Here is a 17516-nt window from a genome sequence, read left to right on the forward strand (position 1 = left end):
TGCAGTGTTCTTGCCTGGAGAATGCCAGGGACGGGGGAGCCTGGTGGGCTGCTGTCTATGGGGTTGCAGAGTCGGACACGACTGACGTGACTTAGCAGCAGCAGCAGCGTGAATGAGCTAAATTTGAATAGTTGAAAACAGGAAAAGCTTATTTGTAAGCTAGCTGTGCTGTGCTGCGTCTCTGTCATGTCCGACTCTCTGCGGCCCTTAGGACTGTAGGTCACCAGGCTCCTCTGTCCATGGGATTCTCCAGGTAAGAATACTGGAGTGGGTTGCCATGCTCTCCTCTAGGGCGTCTTCCCAACCCAGGGATGAAACCCTGGGTCTCCTGTATTGCAGGTGGATTCTTTACCATCTGAGCCACCAGGGAAGCCCATAAGCTAGCTACCCAAGTATAAAAATTTATACTTGGGTATATGAATTTTTACTTGGGAAGCTCCATAATACAAATCAGTAATAATTATTTTACACATTCTTCTGACCAGTCAATATGTTAAAGATTTTAACTTTAACTGGCTGTGTTATGTAATTGGTAGCAAAAAATCAAAGAAAAATTTGAAGGAAGAATGCTTTGTGATATTGATCAATTTAGAGACACTTTTCAAATTATATCATGCCTCTGAATTCAATGTTAATGATACTCAGTCAACAAGAGTTAGTGAATTACTTAATTTGGAAAGACATAATTTTGAAACTGATGGGCTTTTGCATCAAAGTCAAATCAATTCATCTAAAAAGATGAACTGTTTTTGCCATTGACAAGGGAAAATGAAATTCTGGGACTATATTCAGCTCCTGGAAAATTTTCACGTATATTTAGAACAACGTAGTAAGTGAATCTATTTTTTTCAACTGTGAATTTTGTTAAATCTAAAGACAGATCAAGTATTTCTGATGAAAAGGTAGCATGCAAATTGAGGTGTGCGGTAAGTGTAAAATAACACCAGATTTCAAAGACTTAATGTGGAAATATATATGTATAAAATAGTCCAACAATTTTTACATTGACTGTATACTGAAATGTTAATATTTTGACTTCCTGGACATATTGGCTTAACTAAAATAAGTGTATTATTTAGATTATTTTCACCTGCTTACTTTTTAAATGTAGCTACTGGAAAATTTAAATTTTTACAGCAAAGGAAACAATACAGAAAGTGAAAAAGCAACCTAAAGAATGGGAGAAAACACTTGCAAACAATATATCCAATAAGGGGCTAATATCCAAAATGTATAAGGAACTCATACAATCAATGGCAAAAACAGAACAGCAACCCAATCAAAATCTGGGCAAAGCTCCTAAATAGCTCCTAAATTTTTCTAAAGAAGACATAAACATGGCCAACAGGTATATGAAGAGATGCTCAATATCACTGATCACCAAGAAAATATAAGTGAAAGTCACAGTGAGATATCCCCTCTCGCCTGTTAGGATGGCTTCTAGCAAAAAAGTCAAAAGATGACAAGTATCGGCAAGTGTGGGAAAAAGGGGAATACCAGTACACTGCTGGTCGGAATGTAAACTGGTACAGCCACTATGCAAACAGCATGAGTTTCCTCAAAAAACGGAAGTATCCTATGACCTAAGAATCACACTTCTGGGTGTATGTCCAAAGAAAATAAAATCACTACCTCAGAGTGATGTCTACACGCCTTTGTTCATTTCAGCATTATTTACAGCAGCCAAGCTATGGAAAGGCCTAAGGGTTCACGAACAGACGAACGGATGAAGAAATGCGAAATCCTGCCTTCTGCAACGATGGAGAGGCACTTGGAGGACATTATGCTAAGTGAAATAAACCAGACAGAAAGACAAATATTGCATGATCTTACATGTGAAATCTTAAACAAAACAAACCAAACCTTCATAGTAACAGAAGAGAAGGATGGTTGACTAGGAGCAAAAGGGAGATATGGATCAAAGGATACCAACCTTCAGTTATAAGATGAACACATTACAGAGACCTAAAGGACAGCACAGCGATTACTGTGCTGTTAATAACATATTGTATACCTGAAATTTTCTAAGAGGGATCTCAAGCGTTTTCACTACACACAGGAAAAATGGCAACTGAGGTGATTGATATTAGCTTGATTATAGCAATTATCTCACATTGTATACTTATACCAAACATTGCATTGTACATCTTAAATGTACAACTTTTATTTGCAAATCATACCTCAATCAAGCTGGAAAAAATGAAGATCTGTGGTTCCCATTATATGTTTTGAATAGCACTGATCTAAGCTAGGACACAAGAGTTCTGCTCAAGAAGCTGAGGCCATAGACTTCTGACCAGCTGCAAGCCTCATGCCCTGTAGTCCTAGCCACAGACTGACTGGTTTTGGGGGAGAATCAAATGGATTAATGGGCTTCCCAGGTGGCAGCTAGCGGTAAAGAACCCGCCTGCCTATGCAAGAGACTTAAGAGATGCAGTTCCATCCCTGGGTGGGGAAGATCCCCTGGGGTAGGACATGGCAACCCACTCCAGTATTGTTGCCTGGAAAGTCCCATGGACAGAGGACCCCGGCTGGCTAGAGTCCTCGGGGTCGCAAAGAATCGGACAGGACTGAAGCGACTTAGCATGCGTACAAAGGGGTTAATACATATAAAGTGCACAGAAGTAAGTCTATGTGTAGCTCTTATTATTGTTACTGTTATTTGTATTATTGACAAAGATTTCTAGAACTTGAACTCAGCAGAGACGCACACCAAGGAAATTAAGGCTTGGCCCAGCTTGAGAATTCACATATCACCCATAAAAGATCAAACTGCAGAGAGCTGAGGACCCTCTGTGATCAGCTGGTCCACTCAGGGCCATGATTTGGGGGAGGCGAGCAAGGCAGTTTCCTTGAAGCAGAATTTAAGAGGAGGGGGGAACCAAGAAAACTCAGGACTCTGGATACATAATATTCAAATGCAATATTTTAGTAAATCCAAGTCAATGTCCCAAACCCACAAGGTATAGAAGATCGAAATGGTAAATAAAGACAGGAGGGTATCGCTGGTTTCCACCACCCCAGGCTCCATGCGGCTCGGTAGCCTTGAGCCAGCCCCACCCCACGACCAGCTCTCGGTCCAGGGCAGAGCGATTCTGGCGACAGGCCGGACGGCGCGGTGCCTGGACTGGCAGCCAATGGGCTGCCCTCGAAGAGCCGCCTCCAGAAGGTAGGCATCGGGCCGCGCGGGGCCTGCCGGAACGCCCAGGCTGCCCCGCGGCTCCTCCCAGCGTGCCCCGCGGCCCTTCCCAGCGTGCCCCGCGGCCGAGTGGCCAGAGTCCCACTGAGGCCGTTGCAACCTTCAGTCCGCCGGTGGTGCTCACTCGCTGGCACGCAGCACCATGCTATCTCCTTGGCAGGGCTTCGGCTGGACGGCTCAGGTCTTCAGCTCCAGCAGCGCCCTGGACGTCCTGGTGATAGTTTTGTACTTCCTGTTGGTTCTGGGCATCGCGCTGTGGGTGAGTGGGGCCTGGCGTGGGGGAGGGGAGGAGCGAACCCCAGGCCGTTCCCGACCCTCACCTGCCTGTCCCCCGGCCCCCGCCTCGCCTCCCGCTTGTCCCGCTCCTGCGCAGCGCTTTGCCGGGAGCTCTCCAGCATCCCTGTGCAGCTGCTCCACCAAGAAGAAGGGCAAGCAGGTGCAAGCCCATCTCCCCTACCCGCCCGCCCAGATAAACAGGTCAGATGGCCCAGTGCGCACGGCCTGGGACCCACGCTGTGTGTGATACGGAGGTGCTGTAGTGATGGTCGCAGGAGCGACCGCAGGCCCCTACAGGGCCGGGTTGGGTATTGAGGGCTTTGAGTGTGGCACATCCTCAAAACCAGGCTGTGGGTCACAGATGAGGAAAAACAGATTGGCAGAGGCTGAGTGACCACAGGGAATGATGGAGTGTGGCTCTGAACCTAGAGCTGCCCCTTCCTGAGGCATGAGGGGAACCATCAGAGGCCCTGGCTGCGAAACCTCAAAGGTCACATCCACTTCAGGGCCCTAAGTATCCCATTGAATTTGAATTGAGCACTTACATAGTCTCTAGTGTAAAGTTCTCTTAATGGGTTGGAGACTGGGTCTGTGGTACCGCCGTCTGCCTGCTAACGCTTCACCTGTTGCTCAGTCACTAAGTCGTGTCCGACTCTTTGTGATGCCATGAACTACAGCACGCCAAGCTCCTCTCCGTTGGAATTCGCTCCAGTTCATGTCCATTTAGTCAGTGTTGCTGTCTAACCACCCCGCTCCAGTACCCCACTCCAGTACTCTTGCCTGGAAAATCCCACGGACGGAGGAGCCTGGTGGGCTGCAGTCCATGGGGTCGCTACAAGTCAGACATGACTGAGCGGCTTCACTTTCACTTTTCACTTTCATGCATTGGAGGAGGAAATGGCAACCCACTCCAGAATTCTTGCCTGGAGAATCCCAGGGATGGGGGAGCCTGGTGGGCTGCCGTCTATGGGGTCGCACAGAGTTGGACACGACTGAAGCGACTTAGCAGCAGCAGCAGCAGCTGTCCAACCATCTCATCCTCTGCTGCTCCCTGCTCCTTTTGCCTTCAGCCTCTCCCAGCATCAAAGTCTTTTCCAATGAGTTGGCTCTTCGCTTAACTTGTAAGTACTCACAGAGATGTCCTGAAGATACACCCTCAGAGCCAGACAGCAGAAGGTCAGAGGGCAGGGCAGAAGACTCTGGCTTTGGTCATGGTATGGCCCCTCGGCTAAGCTGTTAACCATCAGAAGCCTCTCCCTGGCCTGCTTTATGAGCAGGAGTACCTGGTGACGATGTCACAGTTTGCTGATTAGGGGGAGATTTCGTTCTGGGCCTCTCCCGCCCAGCTGGAGCTTACCTGCGCATTTGACCTTTAAGCGGAGTGCTTCGTGAGGTTATGAGCAGATCTTAGTGTGCAGAATCTGGCCCTTCCATGCAGGATCTTTGGACAGTCTCTTGAGGGCTCACCATGCTGTGTGAGTGGGCAGATGGAGTAATGGAAATATGGTCTCCATCTTCTTAAGAGAATTTTTTGTATCTCTTCCAAGTGGAAAGAAGTTTGAGATTTATCTAGATCATTCAAATGAATGATTTTTTTTTTTTTTCAAATTGGCTTCCATTATGAGAAACATTCCAGGTGGTGCAGTGGTAAAGAATCCGCCTGCCAGTGCAGGAGATGCAAGAGGTGAGGGTTTGCTCCCTGGGTCGGGAGGATCCCCTGGAGTAGGAAATGGCAATCCGATCCAGTATTCTTGCCTGGGAAGCTCGCATGGACAGAGGAGCCTGGTGGGCTGCACTCCATGGGGTCAGGAGGAGTCGGACACGGCTGAGCGCACACGCAAGTGGGCAGCATGCTCCTAGGCCGCCCAGGCTGCGCTCTAGTGGTGGGCGCCTGTTGGGGATCCTTCCCCCAGCTGCCCTCAATCAGGAAGCCCCACCCAGCTTTCTTCTCGGCCCAGGAGGGGCCTAGGTCTGGCCAGGCTCAGAGGACCTGTGAACCTTCTGGACGCTTCCAAAGGAAACCCGCTATTCCGTTTGTTCTTCTAGGAGCCAGAAAGCATGCGCTGCTGTCCAGAATGCTTTCATCTCTTTCCTTCTCTGTGTTGTTATTTTTCCTTTGGTCTTCTTAAAAAATCATATATTGTTTTTAATCACATGTTAATTATAAGAAGTAAAAAGATCCGTTAACTGTCAGAAGCAGTCACTGTTCTTCCTCATCCTTTCCCAGCTCCTGAGATCCCCAGGGGCCATGTGTTCCTCCTCCCCTTTCTCAGTGCTTACAGAGACACACTCCTGAAAGGGAAGTGGGAACCCACTCCAGTATTGTCTGGAGAACCCCACGGACAGAGGAGCCTGGCGAGCTACAGTCCGTGGGTCCCAAAGAGCTGGACACGACTCAGCGACTAAACAACGGCACAGACATACAGGCAGAGTCTGTGATTTTGGTTCTGCCGACAACGTGGGCATGTCATGCACGTCACTCCGCAGCTCGCTTCTCCCCTCACCCCGCGACGTGAAGTGCTTCTGGGCCTGAGCAGAGAGCTAGCTCGTGTCTGTGTCAGTTGCACGATAGTCAGAGGAGTGTGTGTGATTCAGCTCTTCCCTACTCACTGACGCTGAGGCTATTGCCAGGTCGTAGTTTTAACGTGTTGTGCTTTTAATCTGTGTAGCATGGATTCCTGAAATTGGAATTGCTCTGCAGCATATGAGCACACCCTTGCCCCAAGCTCTCGCTGACCTGGTGTGTTACTTCTAATTTAATTTTGGGAAGGAGGTGGGGGCAGGCTGATGAAGGAATAGTGATAAGTCACCGCAACTTTGATTTGCACTTTCTAGACAGCCTCCTGTGAAGCTGACCATCTCCTCGCGAGCTTGTTGTCCACTGATTTTCTTTTTCTGTGAATAGCCAGATTATGTGCCCATTTTTGAATTGGGTTGTTCAACCTTGCGTTTATCAGCTTGTCTGTCATTTGAGTTGGCTAATTTGTTTTTCCCAAACTGTCATTCTTTAGGCCAGCGGTTCTCAGCCTCAGGACTCCTGACGTGTGGGACCAGATGATTCCTTGTTGTGGGGTCTTCCTTGTGTACTGTAGGATGCTGAGGAGTGCCCCAAGCCCTACCCCTGCACAGCCAGAAGTATCTCCAAACAGTGCCAGCTGTCCCCTGGAGGGTGGGGTGAGAACCCTCGGTCTAGACTGTTACTGGCATCTTTCTGACAGTTCAATAAGTCAAATATCTCTCTTTTCTTTTACATCTAGATTTCATTCCTGGCTTGCTCAGCAAAGTTTTCCCCACTCCAAGGATATACAAATATTATTCTAAATTTCTTCCAATATTTTATGGATTTTTACAAGTATATAAATCTCTTGAACATCTGGAATTTGCTTTTGTATATAATGTGATGGAAGACTCGAGCTTTATTTTCTTCTGGTTATTAAGCAAACCACCCTTTTCTTTACTGATAGGAATTGCCCACATTTGCTCCTTTCTGAAATCATTCATCAGCTTCTGTCCGTGAAGCCCCACAGGGAAAGCTTGTCTTTGTTGCTGGTGTCTTGGGTCCTTTAAGATGCTTACGGGGAACACATTTACATGTTTGTTTGTTTGTCTCTGTTATCAGTCTCAGCCTGAGGTCTTTGAGAAAGTAGTGAATGCACCTTCTGCTCCAGCAGCCCTCCTGCCGTGGTCAGTGGATCATTCTAGAAGGAGAGCAGGGAGGAAGGAAGGGGCCGTGGTTGGTGGATCATTCTAGAAGGAGAGCAGGGAAGAACAAAGAGGCAAGATGTGTGTAACCACTTTCTTCCCAGGACCTCCTCTCTCCCTGTCTGGTGTGATTTTATTCACCTTAGACCGTTTTGTAAATTCCTTCTAAAAGGCCTAATGCGCATGTCCTTACACCCTGCTGATGCTTCCTTAGGAAAGGCCTGCTCTGAGCGTCACAGGCTCCTGACTAGCACTCAGTGGATGGACGACTGAGACTGGCTTCAAGTGCCTGACTTAGAGAGCGTTTCTTTGGTGCTGTGAGGGGACTTGGTTATAATACAGATACTCTGGATGGCTGTCATAAGTTCACTCCAGAGAAACACATTTTTGTCAACCAGCGGTCATCCTTGAGTCCTGCTGTTTTAGGCAATCCAAGAAACCCTGGGATTGTCCCTTGACCATATTGGAGTCTGAGGATCAGAGCTGGGGACCGGGGGAGAGAGCCTCTGGGTGCATGGGGAGGACACCATAATCTTGGCAGTGTGACTGTCCTCCTGGAAGAAGCTGGGCTGTGTTCACCTTCTCCATTCCCAGTCGATTAAGGCATTTGCAGACCACTCATCTCCCAGACTGATGGGAACCACAGCGCTGGTTAACCATTCGGGGCGGGGCGGGGCGGGCGCGGGAAATAAGGTAATATTGTTTTCACAGGAGTGTAAAGAAATGGATATGCCCGTGCAGTCTCACAGCTGGGAGGGACCATGGGCCCTCCTCTAACTCAGTGGGCAAAGACTTCTGTTCCTAAACAAACAAACAAACAAAAAAATGAAGAGGGGAATGGGATCTCTGCAAAGGACGTTTACCTGTAAATGAAGTCATCACTGGTTACTTGGACTCCCCCACCCCTTTTTAAGGTTATCATGTCGTGCAGCCGTGGGACAGAGGAAGACTTCTTCCTGGCGGGACGAAGCCTCGTGTGGTGGCAGGTGAGCGTGCCCCGTGTGGCCCCGGGGGCTGCGTGTGGGCTTGTTTACTACTTCCACGCAGGTGCCCTTTACCCCACACAATGTAGAGTTGCTGAATCAGGAAAGCCACCTCAGTAGTCGTTCCCTCAGCTCTCAAGTAGTTGCTGACATAAGTGTTCCCTTGGCTCAGTTTAGTCCGACAGCCGTCACTAGGTGCCTGGGAGGTGCAGAGCCTTGCGCTGGGCTCTGGGGCCCAGACAAGGTGGAGGGAGCTCTGCTCTCTGAAGTGCGCAGTGCAGACTGGGGGTTGGATGTGACTCCTGTTTTCATTCTTAGAGTTACTGCTTAATGAATAAACTGTGGTATGGTATTATTAAAAGGAATTGCAATAAAAGAGTAGTTTTGCCACTCCAGCTTTCTTTCTTTTATACTTCTACTTAGGCAGTGAGTGTCCAGTGGGTATGAGTTGCTCTCATCGGGGCCTCCATGGGGCTTATCCCTGGGTTGGTGCTCAGGCCTCCTCTTACCTGGCTCCATGGTGGTGAGACTGAAACTCAGTGCCCTCTCCTGCCCCGTGTTGCCTCTGGGCTTCCCACCTTTACTGCTGCTTCACCAGCCAGTCATTCGAGGTCCCCTGGCTGCTTCCTTCCCGTCTCCCTGGCTTCTTAACTCTGCAGTTACACTCCCATACCTGGCGACTTGGCATTCAAGACCACTTGCTGGAATGCTGGCAAGCCCCAGCTCTCTGCCTACACTCCAGTCCTGTGTCCCTCTGCCCATCTAGCCCCTCATTTGGAAGGCCTGGCAGCCACTGCACACGACACGGCCTCTGCGCGGTTGCCCCCCAACCCGCCCCGCCGTCTCTCGACCCTGAAGGGCAGCTTCAGCCATCTAGCTGCTCGGGCTGATACACGGGGAGTCGCATCCGACTCTCCATTCTCTCTCAGCCCATCTTCTAGTCCATCAGGGAGTCCATCAGGAAGACCGCTTCTCATCATCCTTCAGGCAGGTTCCTTGTAACAGCTTCTGTCTGGACTCCCTCCTTCCACCTGCGCTCCTCCACTTCCAGCCTCAGCAAGGCAGCCAAGGGGTAGGACGTGCCGCCTTACTGCTTACGGCCCTCTGGGGGCTCCTGCTCACCCAGCATGTCACCCAGTCTGTCGGGCCACAGACGGATGACCTGCACCTCCTTACCTGCATGACCCTGAGATGTTCAGCCGTGCTCCTACCTCAGGGACTCTGACCCTGCCGCTCCCGTGGCCTGGAGGCCCCGCTCCCGCAGGCCCCCGGGCTGCCCTCAGCCCTCCTCAGGAAGGCCGGCGCCGCCCGCCCCACCGCTCAGCACTTCTGTCTGCCTTCCTACCTTCTCCTTCTCTGTAGGAATTCACTGCTTACCACTGGCTTCTGTGCTACAAAATAACCCCTGACTTACTTTGTTTATGCTCTCGTGTAACAGGACGTTAGCTTCACGAGGGCAAGGGTCTGTTGTACTCGCTGATGGCTAGTACTTGGAATGCTTCTGGCACATAGTTCGCAGTGGACGTTTATTTATAGTTAATTAATAAATGATGACTTTTTAGCCTACCTTTTCATTTAATTGGAGAAGGGAATGGCATCCCACTCCAGTATTCTTGCTTGGAGAATCCCATGGACAAAGGAGCCTGGCAGGCTTCAGTCCATGGGGTCACAAAGAGTTGGGCATGACTTTGTGACTAACACTTTATTTAATAATGTATAAGGTCTCCCTAAGTCTTTATAAATGTTGGTAGATAGATAGACTTTTATACACAGTTGCATAGTGATACAGCATATGGACAGTCCGCTATTTATGTGCCATATTTTGGGGCAATTTAAACTGTACGTAGGTCTTCATTATTATGATAAAGGTAGCAAGTAAAAATAACTGCTTGAGTAATCACTGCGTGCCTCTCCTGAGGTTCATTTGCCGTCTATTCTTGGCTGCTAAGACGTTTGGTGCCGCGTGTTCTCAATTGTGTCCTCCAACTAGTACACTCTGCGAGTGGTGGTTCAAACAAACAAATAAACCTCTGTCATAGTTAATGCCCTTGGTACTGAATGCTACTTTATCTTATGTTATTTTGTCAGTGCTTTGTTTCTTTGTTTTTACCTAAAAGGCCTTGTTATTTTCAGCCTCTCTTAATAATTTGGTTTGCAGTGATCTTCTGTCACATACAGTGCAGTATTTGGGTTTGGATTTTTATGGCTCTCTCTACTCAACTAAAAAGCTATTATTGGTTTAGGAGGGATTTTGTTCATTTTAAATGCCTCTGGGATTTTTTATTTTGAAAGTAACAGATGCTGGTTGTTAAAAAAAAAAAAACACACAAAGTTAAAATCCAATTATAGAACTTGAAATTTTCTCCCTATTCTATTTCTGTAACAGTGATTCCAGTCCCCAAAAGTATTTTTTATATATGTACTACCAGAATCACACCCATCTGTGTAGAAACACACGTGTGCACAAGTGTGTATGCACACAGTCCATTTTAATAGGATTGAGTACAAATGCTGTTTACCTTGTTCGCACCACTTGGTAGAGCTCCTTTAGGCTGCACTGTGTTTCGTCGTATTCACTGCCTTAGCACTCTCACCGTGCTCTTATGGTCAGCTCAGCGGTAAGTGTCTCTGAGTTAACCTCCAACAGTGATGAGGTCATACTCCTGCCGGTGTTCCTGCAGCTGCAGTAAGTCTGGGGTTAGGGCAGCGTAAGAACGGCGGTGCTGCTTGTTTCGTTTCATCCTGTTCTTACTTGGCTTCTGGTTTATGGTGAGGCTTTAGTATAGAAAAAGGGCAAATGGGAATTCTGCCCAAGTGTACTCTCTTTTGAGGAAATGTGAAATTCAGCTTGAGGTTACGTTTGTGAAAATTAGTTTTTGGAGTTGGATAAGAGTTCTGGTCTGTAATTGTCTTTTTTTTTTTTTAATAATTGTCTTTTGATTTTCAGATAGGTGCTTTTCTTTTCGCCTCAAATATTGGCACTGGCCACTTCATGGGTCTGGCTGGAAAAGGGGCGTCTTCGGGGATTGCTGTTGGGGCCTTCGAGTGGAACGTGAGTAGTGCCTTTGGTGGCAGCAAGCCTCCACTTCTGTGTGTCCAGATGAAATTCAGAAAGGCCTGAGTAAACGCGAAAGACTCCTTGGGAAGTCATAGAAGGAAGGAACCAAGTCTTTCATTTCTCAAAAGGATTGTGCTAGTTTTCATTCTTCTTAGTAAAGTAAAAAGAGACAGACAGTGTTTTTATTCCAGGGACCATGGGAGTACAATTAGGAGACTAGTCAGGTAGGATCGTAGTAACAAATATATACAAACATAAACATTCGTGTATATACACACAGATACGTGTGTATACATGTGTGTGTGTATTTGTCTGGGTATACACGTTTGCGGTGTACAGTTGGCCCTTGAACAGCACACGTTTAAACTGTGCAGGTCACTTACACACAGATTTTTTTCCGAAAATGCAGTACCTGCATTTTCATTTCACAGATCTTTAAATTGACGGAAGTGGGGACAAGTTTGTGTTTGATTAGAGATCACCGTATGTGGAATCAAAAGAACTAGGGTTTGAGTGCTGATTCTGTCCAAACTCCTTCAGCTTCACCCTTGGGTGAGTCATTTTTCAGTTTGTTTTTGAGGCAGATTTAGCATTATGCAGATTTTTCACTAGATGGGAGTCAGTCATCTGTACATTGAGAATAGGGTCAGCTGAGTTCTTTGAGACATTCAAGTGATTACTATAAAACTCCTAATTGATCTATGAATACCAGTTTCAACTATAAAACTTATAAAATGGATTATTTATTTTTAATCTGTGGGATATGGATATATTTGTTATAGGATGTAGAGTTTGTTCACCTAAATTATAAGTGAATTTATAAGTTTTGGGTTAATTAACCTATATCTATATAAATCACCTGACTTTTTTTATAAATCAGAAACCTCCCTCTTTCTGGGTCTCATCTTTCTCCTGGTAGATTACAAAAAGAAATAACACTTCTAACAGAGTCAGCTCCAATCCTAATAAGGAGCCCTGGCCTTTACCACAGTTTACCTCTCAGAATTTACTGCTGCTGCTAAGTCGCTTCAGTCGTGTCCGACTCTGTGCAACCCCATAGATGGCAGCCCACCAGGCTCCCCCATCCCTGGGATTCTCCAGGCAAGAGTACTGGAGTGGGTTGCCATTTCCTTCTCCAATGCATGAAAGGGAAAAGTGAAAGTGAAGTCGCTCAGTCATGTCCGACTCTTCACGACCCCATGGTCTGCAGCCTACCAGGCTCCTCTGTCCATGGGATTTTTCCAGGCAAGAGTACTGGAGTGGGGTGCCATTGCCTTCTCCATCAGAATTTACTAGCGTCTCCTTATATTCCGCTGCCTTCTTTGTAAAGAAAGCTGAAGCAAAATGTATTACTTAATTTCAATAACTTGTGTAAATTTTGGCATAGTTTCTCTACTGTTTCTCTGAATGGTTTCTGATTTTTTTCAACCTGTCTTTCTTTATTTAATGATCAGTTATCTTTGATCCTATCTGGATCTAAGCAAACATAACTTTTAATAAATATCTTGAAGATTGGTTTAGTTAAGCACAAACCCCCCCCACCCCGAAAAAATTAAGAATGCGCCTTTGCAGGCAAAGACCAAGGCCCGTAAGGTGATTTTGTCTGTAAGGTGATTTCCTCCTGGAGGCTTATTCTCGGGCTGCTGTTTGCAGGGTTCCCAGGAGTGATGCAGCTTTTGGGCTCAAAACAGTTAGTAACTGAGTTTGCCGCCCCTTTAAGAGCCTGCTCAAGATGGGACGCTGATGTAATCGCTCTTCTCTTCTTGGTTTCAGGCCGCATTCATCCTCTGTGCTCTTGGCTGGGTGTTTTCTCCTGTTTATATGAAGTCTGGGGTGAGTATCCATGATCAGTTAGTCTGGTCTCTGCAGTATTTTTTCTTACAAATATTATAGTTGTACATAAAAACATTTTAGAGGACAAGTTAAACCTCTCAATCTTTTGATCCTTGTACTGACATCCCTAAATTCTAAGAAATGCCTGAAATAATATCAGCTGACACGGATAAACAGGAGCCAGTAACTGCCAGTGTTTCATTCTGGATCTTATTCAAGGGTTCCCCTCTGAAGGCTTTTATAGAAAACATTTTAAAACTTTGTTAAAAAATAAGACCTAAATTAACGAAGGGAACAACTCTGTTAACAGTTGGAAGACAGCAGCCCAACACTGTAGTCAGAACTAACGGTGTTAGTCGCCCTAAATCCAGAACAGGCTGTGCGGAACCCGACAGGCTGGTCCTGAAGTGTGACGAGAGCTGAGGGCGGGCGTGTCAGCGCCTGGCGAGGGGGCCGAGAAGAGAGGCCCAGGGCCAGCGTCCACAGGGCTGCCTGGAGCGGTGTCACCAGCACGGCAGGCAGAGCTTCCTGTCAGAGGATCCCACTTTAGACGGTAACCACACACAGGGGCCTTGGTGGAAGTGCAGGAGTCATTCTTTTGGAGAAAAACATCCAAGACTCGACGCACTGAAGAGGGTGAGCCGGGCGGGCCTACTTACCCACATCACCCGCCGCCCCAAGGCGGCACAGCTCTGTGCCAGGAGAGCGCGTCTCAGCCTGAGGTGTCTCCCGTGAGGGAAGGGAGCACGTGAACGGGCTTGGCTGCACCGGCCGTGCAGTGTGCTGCCAGAGTGCCCTGCTTGGCTCTCCCTCCCTCCGGAATGCTGCAGTGCGCTGTGGGACCAGGGGACAGGGCGTGACTTGGAGGGCAGCTCCCAGGGCTCTCAGACGGCATCAGAGAAACACAGAGCCCCCTCATAGACTCTTCTCAGGAAGACTGCCAGCGAGCTGCTGGGGGCTCCTCACCTGCAGATCTGCCCAGCTGCCCACGGACACCCCTGCCGTGCTGCGAGCATCACCCACGTGCGCCTCCACCCGTCAGCCGGCTCCCCTTGCTTATCCCCAGTGGCGGGTGCTGAGCCCTGGCGGAAAGCTAGTGGCACGTGCAGAAACCAGCCTGACTGTGGAGCTGGGAGAGCCGCAGGGGAGCGTTCGGCCCACCCTCGGGAGGCCGTCAGCACACAGCCTGGCTTTGTAGGATCAAAGAGGACATGAGAAGCCAGTGCGTCCATAGACAAGGTCTGAGAAAGTCTCAGAAGCCCTAGCAGGACTGATGGAAGCTGTCTCTCTCCAGAAGCAGTCAGGGGAAAGGGCTGGTAACCACTGCCTCAGTGCAGAGGCAGCAACACAGGACTACAAGGAGCAGGAACAATCAAGAAAATGTGACACCACCAGAGAAACACGGTAGTTTAACATAGACGAACCCCAGAGATCTACCTGATAAAGAGTTCAGGATGGTTGTCTGAAGGAAACTCGGTGAGCTACAAGAAAGCACAGAAAGACAGTTCAACAGAGTAAAGAAAACAGTGCGTAAAGGAAACTAGTTGAACAGAGAAAAGCCATAGAAATAACCAAATGGAAATTCTGGACTCAAGACTGCAGTGAACGAAGTGAAGACTGCAGTTGAAAGCGTCTACAGCAGACTCAGCAAAGCGAAGGAAGATCCTGTGAACTCAGCGACGGGCCACTCGAAACGACCCAGTCAAGGAGAAGCAGCCTCCCAAGGGGCTCAGTGGTAAAGAATCTGCCTGCCGGTGCCAGAGACACAGGAGATGTGGGTTCCATCCCTGGGTCAGGAAAATCCCCTGGAGGGGGAAGTAGCAACCCACTCCAGTATTCTTGCCTGGGGACAGAGGAGCCTGGCAAGGCTGCAGCCCCTGGGGTCGCAAAGAGTCAGACCTGACTTGGCGACTGAGCACGCACAGTCAGAGGAGAGCAAGGGGAGAGGGATGAGAGACAGTGGAGAGAGCCCGTGTGGACGATGGGCCACCGTGGAAGAAACAGTCAGCACCTCCTGGAGCCCCGGGAGGAGAGGGGGAGAGGCAGGCAGAAAGGTCGCTTACAGCCTGAGAACTTCCCGAATCTGAGCGAAGATTGTGAAGCTCACAGGTGCCCCCAAATTGTAACCCCAAACATTATTTGAAGAAATAATAACTGGAAATATCTCCTCTGGTGAAAACGTTAATTTCCAGGTTCAGCAAGCTTACCCTCTACCAAATAGAGTAAACACAAAACTACACGTAGGCGCACATCGCAGTGAAAATGTCAAAAGCAAGGCTAAAGAGCGCGTTTTGAAAATGGTGAGAGAAAAATCACACGTTACATGCAGGGGAACAGTGATATGCTTGATAGACGACTTCTGCTCAGAACAGTGGAGGCCAGAAAACATCAGAATGATGCAGCCAGATGCTGAAAGGAAGAACAAGCTGTCAACCAAAAACTCTATGCCCAGCAGAAGTATTTTTTAAAATGAAGATGAGCAAATTCCCTGGCGATTCAGTGGTTAGGACTCTATGCTTTCCTTGCCCAGGGTCCAGTTCAGTCCCTAGTCTGGGAACTAAGATCCTGCAAGTTGTGTGGTCAAAAAGAAGATGAGATATATACAAATATTGAAACATTATGTTGTACACTTGAAACTGATATAAGGTTATATGTCATTTAGACATCAATTTAAAGAAGAACCATTGCAAAGAAAAAAATGAAGGTTATTGGTTAGGTATACATTTCTTATACAAACCATAAAGGGAGAAATTGATATATTGGACTTCAAAGTATAATTTTAAACTTTACTCTTTGAAAGAGATTTTTAAGAAAATGAGAAGTCAAGCTAGAGACTGCGGAGGAATATTTATAGAACGCATTCGTAATGCGAAGAGCTCACTCATTGGAAAAGACCCTGAAGCTGGGAAAGATTAGGGCAGGAGGAGAAGGGGACGATGGAAGATGAGATGGTTGGATGGCATCACCGACTCAATGGACATGGGTTTAAGTAAACTCTGGGAGTTGGTGATGGACAGGGAGGCCTGGCGTGCTGTGGTTCATGGGGTCGCAGAGTCGGACACGACTGAGCGACTGAGCTAAACTGAAATGATTCATAATGAAACACTTATGTCCTGAATATACACATTTTTTTAAAAAGCTCTTGTAATTTATAACAAGACAGCATCTCACCATACGTTTCACTACAAATGGCAGATAATGACATGAAAGGGTGTTCGCTCTCACTGATGGTTAGGGAAACGCTACTTAGGATCCCACATAGATACACTGAACCGCTGAGATAAAGAGGGCTGATGCATCAAGAGCAGGAGAGGTTGTGGAGCTTCGGGGACCCCCTGCCTTTCCAGAGAGAACTCTAGAAACAGGCTGGCAGTTTCTTGCCCAGTTACGCCTTAGGACCCAGCTGCTCTGTGCCTGGGTGTGGTGCTTCCCCCAACCCCAGAGACATGAAGGTGCAGGTCCACACCCAGACTGCGCAGGAAGTTCCAGTCATAACGTCCGAACCTAGAAATAACCTGAATTGTGTGGGGGACGGACAGACAGCCTGCAGCACAGCACTCGGCGGCCCTAAGGAGTCAAGTGCCAGCATGGATGACCTACAGGGCGTGGTGGCAGGTGAAAGTAGCCAGACAGGATTTGAGCTCCAGGGGAGGTGAGCTGGATACCCAGGATCGGGTGGAGAAGGTCCCAGACACACGCCCTCGGGGCTCTGAGGGGCGTTGGCAGTGCCTTATATCTTGTGTGTGGTGGTGACCACACAACTGTGTGCATTTACCCAAACTCCTCAGATTTTAAAATCGGATCGTTTTACTGTGTGTAAACCACGCCTCATAAGACTTAAGCGTTTAAAATACTTGTAGAGAGGGCATTAAAACCGTGAAAGGCTTGGTTTGCCTTGCAGTCTAACGCTTGCAGTTGTGAAGCTGTAATCCCAGGAAAAGCACCCTAGATTGTGACATCTTTTGAGATAAGGTCTTTAAAGCAGTAACTGAGTTAAAATGAGGTCGTGAGGGCGGGTCCTAATTCAGCATGACGTTATGAGAAGAGGACACTGGACACAGAGGCGTACAGAGGGGAGGCTGGGCAGCCGCAGGAAGACGGCCGCCAGCCAAGGGGAGGGGCCGGGCCCGCCCTTCCTCGCGGCCCAAGGGAACTGGCCTCCCGACACTGCACGCGTCCGGCCCTGGGGCTGCACGACCACCATGTGTCTGTACCCTGTGAGCTGCTGTGCCATACCTTGTGACGGCGCCCTGGGTGTGGGACGGCTTGGGGCTGACTGACTGTGTCAGGCGTGACTGGGGACCAGTTGGAGGGAAACGAGTAGAAGCTGCGGGTGTCGCACCCCCAGCCAGGGCTGCAGGGAGCAGCCAGGACGCGCACGTGTGAGGCGGGGTGAGTGCACAGGAGGACACTCAGTTACCGGGGGTGCCTTTGCCTCCGTGAGTCCCTGTGCTTGGGGCCAGGC

At 48.3% G+C, this 17516-nt stretch overlaps 1 protein-coding gene across 1 annotated transcript in view; it reads left to right on the forward strand.

Annotated features, from left to right (window-relative positions):
- Nucleotides 1-907: 907 nt before the first annotated feature.
- LOC102283818 (sodium/glucose cotransporter 1) overlaps nucleotides 908-17516 on the forward strand; it is a 49918-nt gene continuing 33309 nt past the window's right edge. Inside the window, exons 1-6 of the mRNA XM_070386704.1 lie at nucleotides 908-926; nucleotides 3084-3169; nucleotides 3306-3458; nucleotides 8092-8163; nucleotides 11108-11212; nucleotides 12992-13051. Of these exons, the coding sequence (XP_070242805.1) occupies nucleotides 908-926; nucleotides 3084-3169; nucleotides 3306-3458; nucleotides 8092-8163; nucleotides 11108-11212; nucleotides 12992-13051 (495 nt within the window). The remainder of the gene's footprint in view (nucleotides 927-3083; nucleotides 3170-3305; nucleotides 3459-8091; nucleotides 8164-11107; nucleotides 11213-12991; nucleotides 13052-17516) is intronic.

Source organism: Bos mutus, chromosome 17, assembly GCF_027580195.1.
Source record: "Bos mutus isolate GX-2022 chromosome 17, NWIPB_WYAK_1.1, whole genome shotgun sequence".
Lineage (NCBI taxonomy): Eukaryota > Metazoa > Chordata > Mammalia > Artiodactyla > Bovidae > Bos > Bos mutus.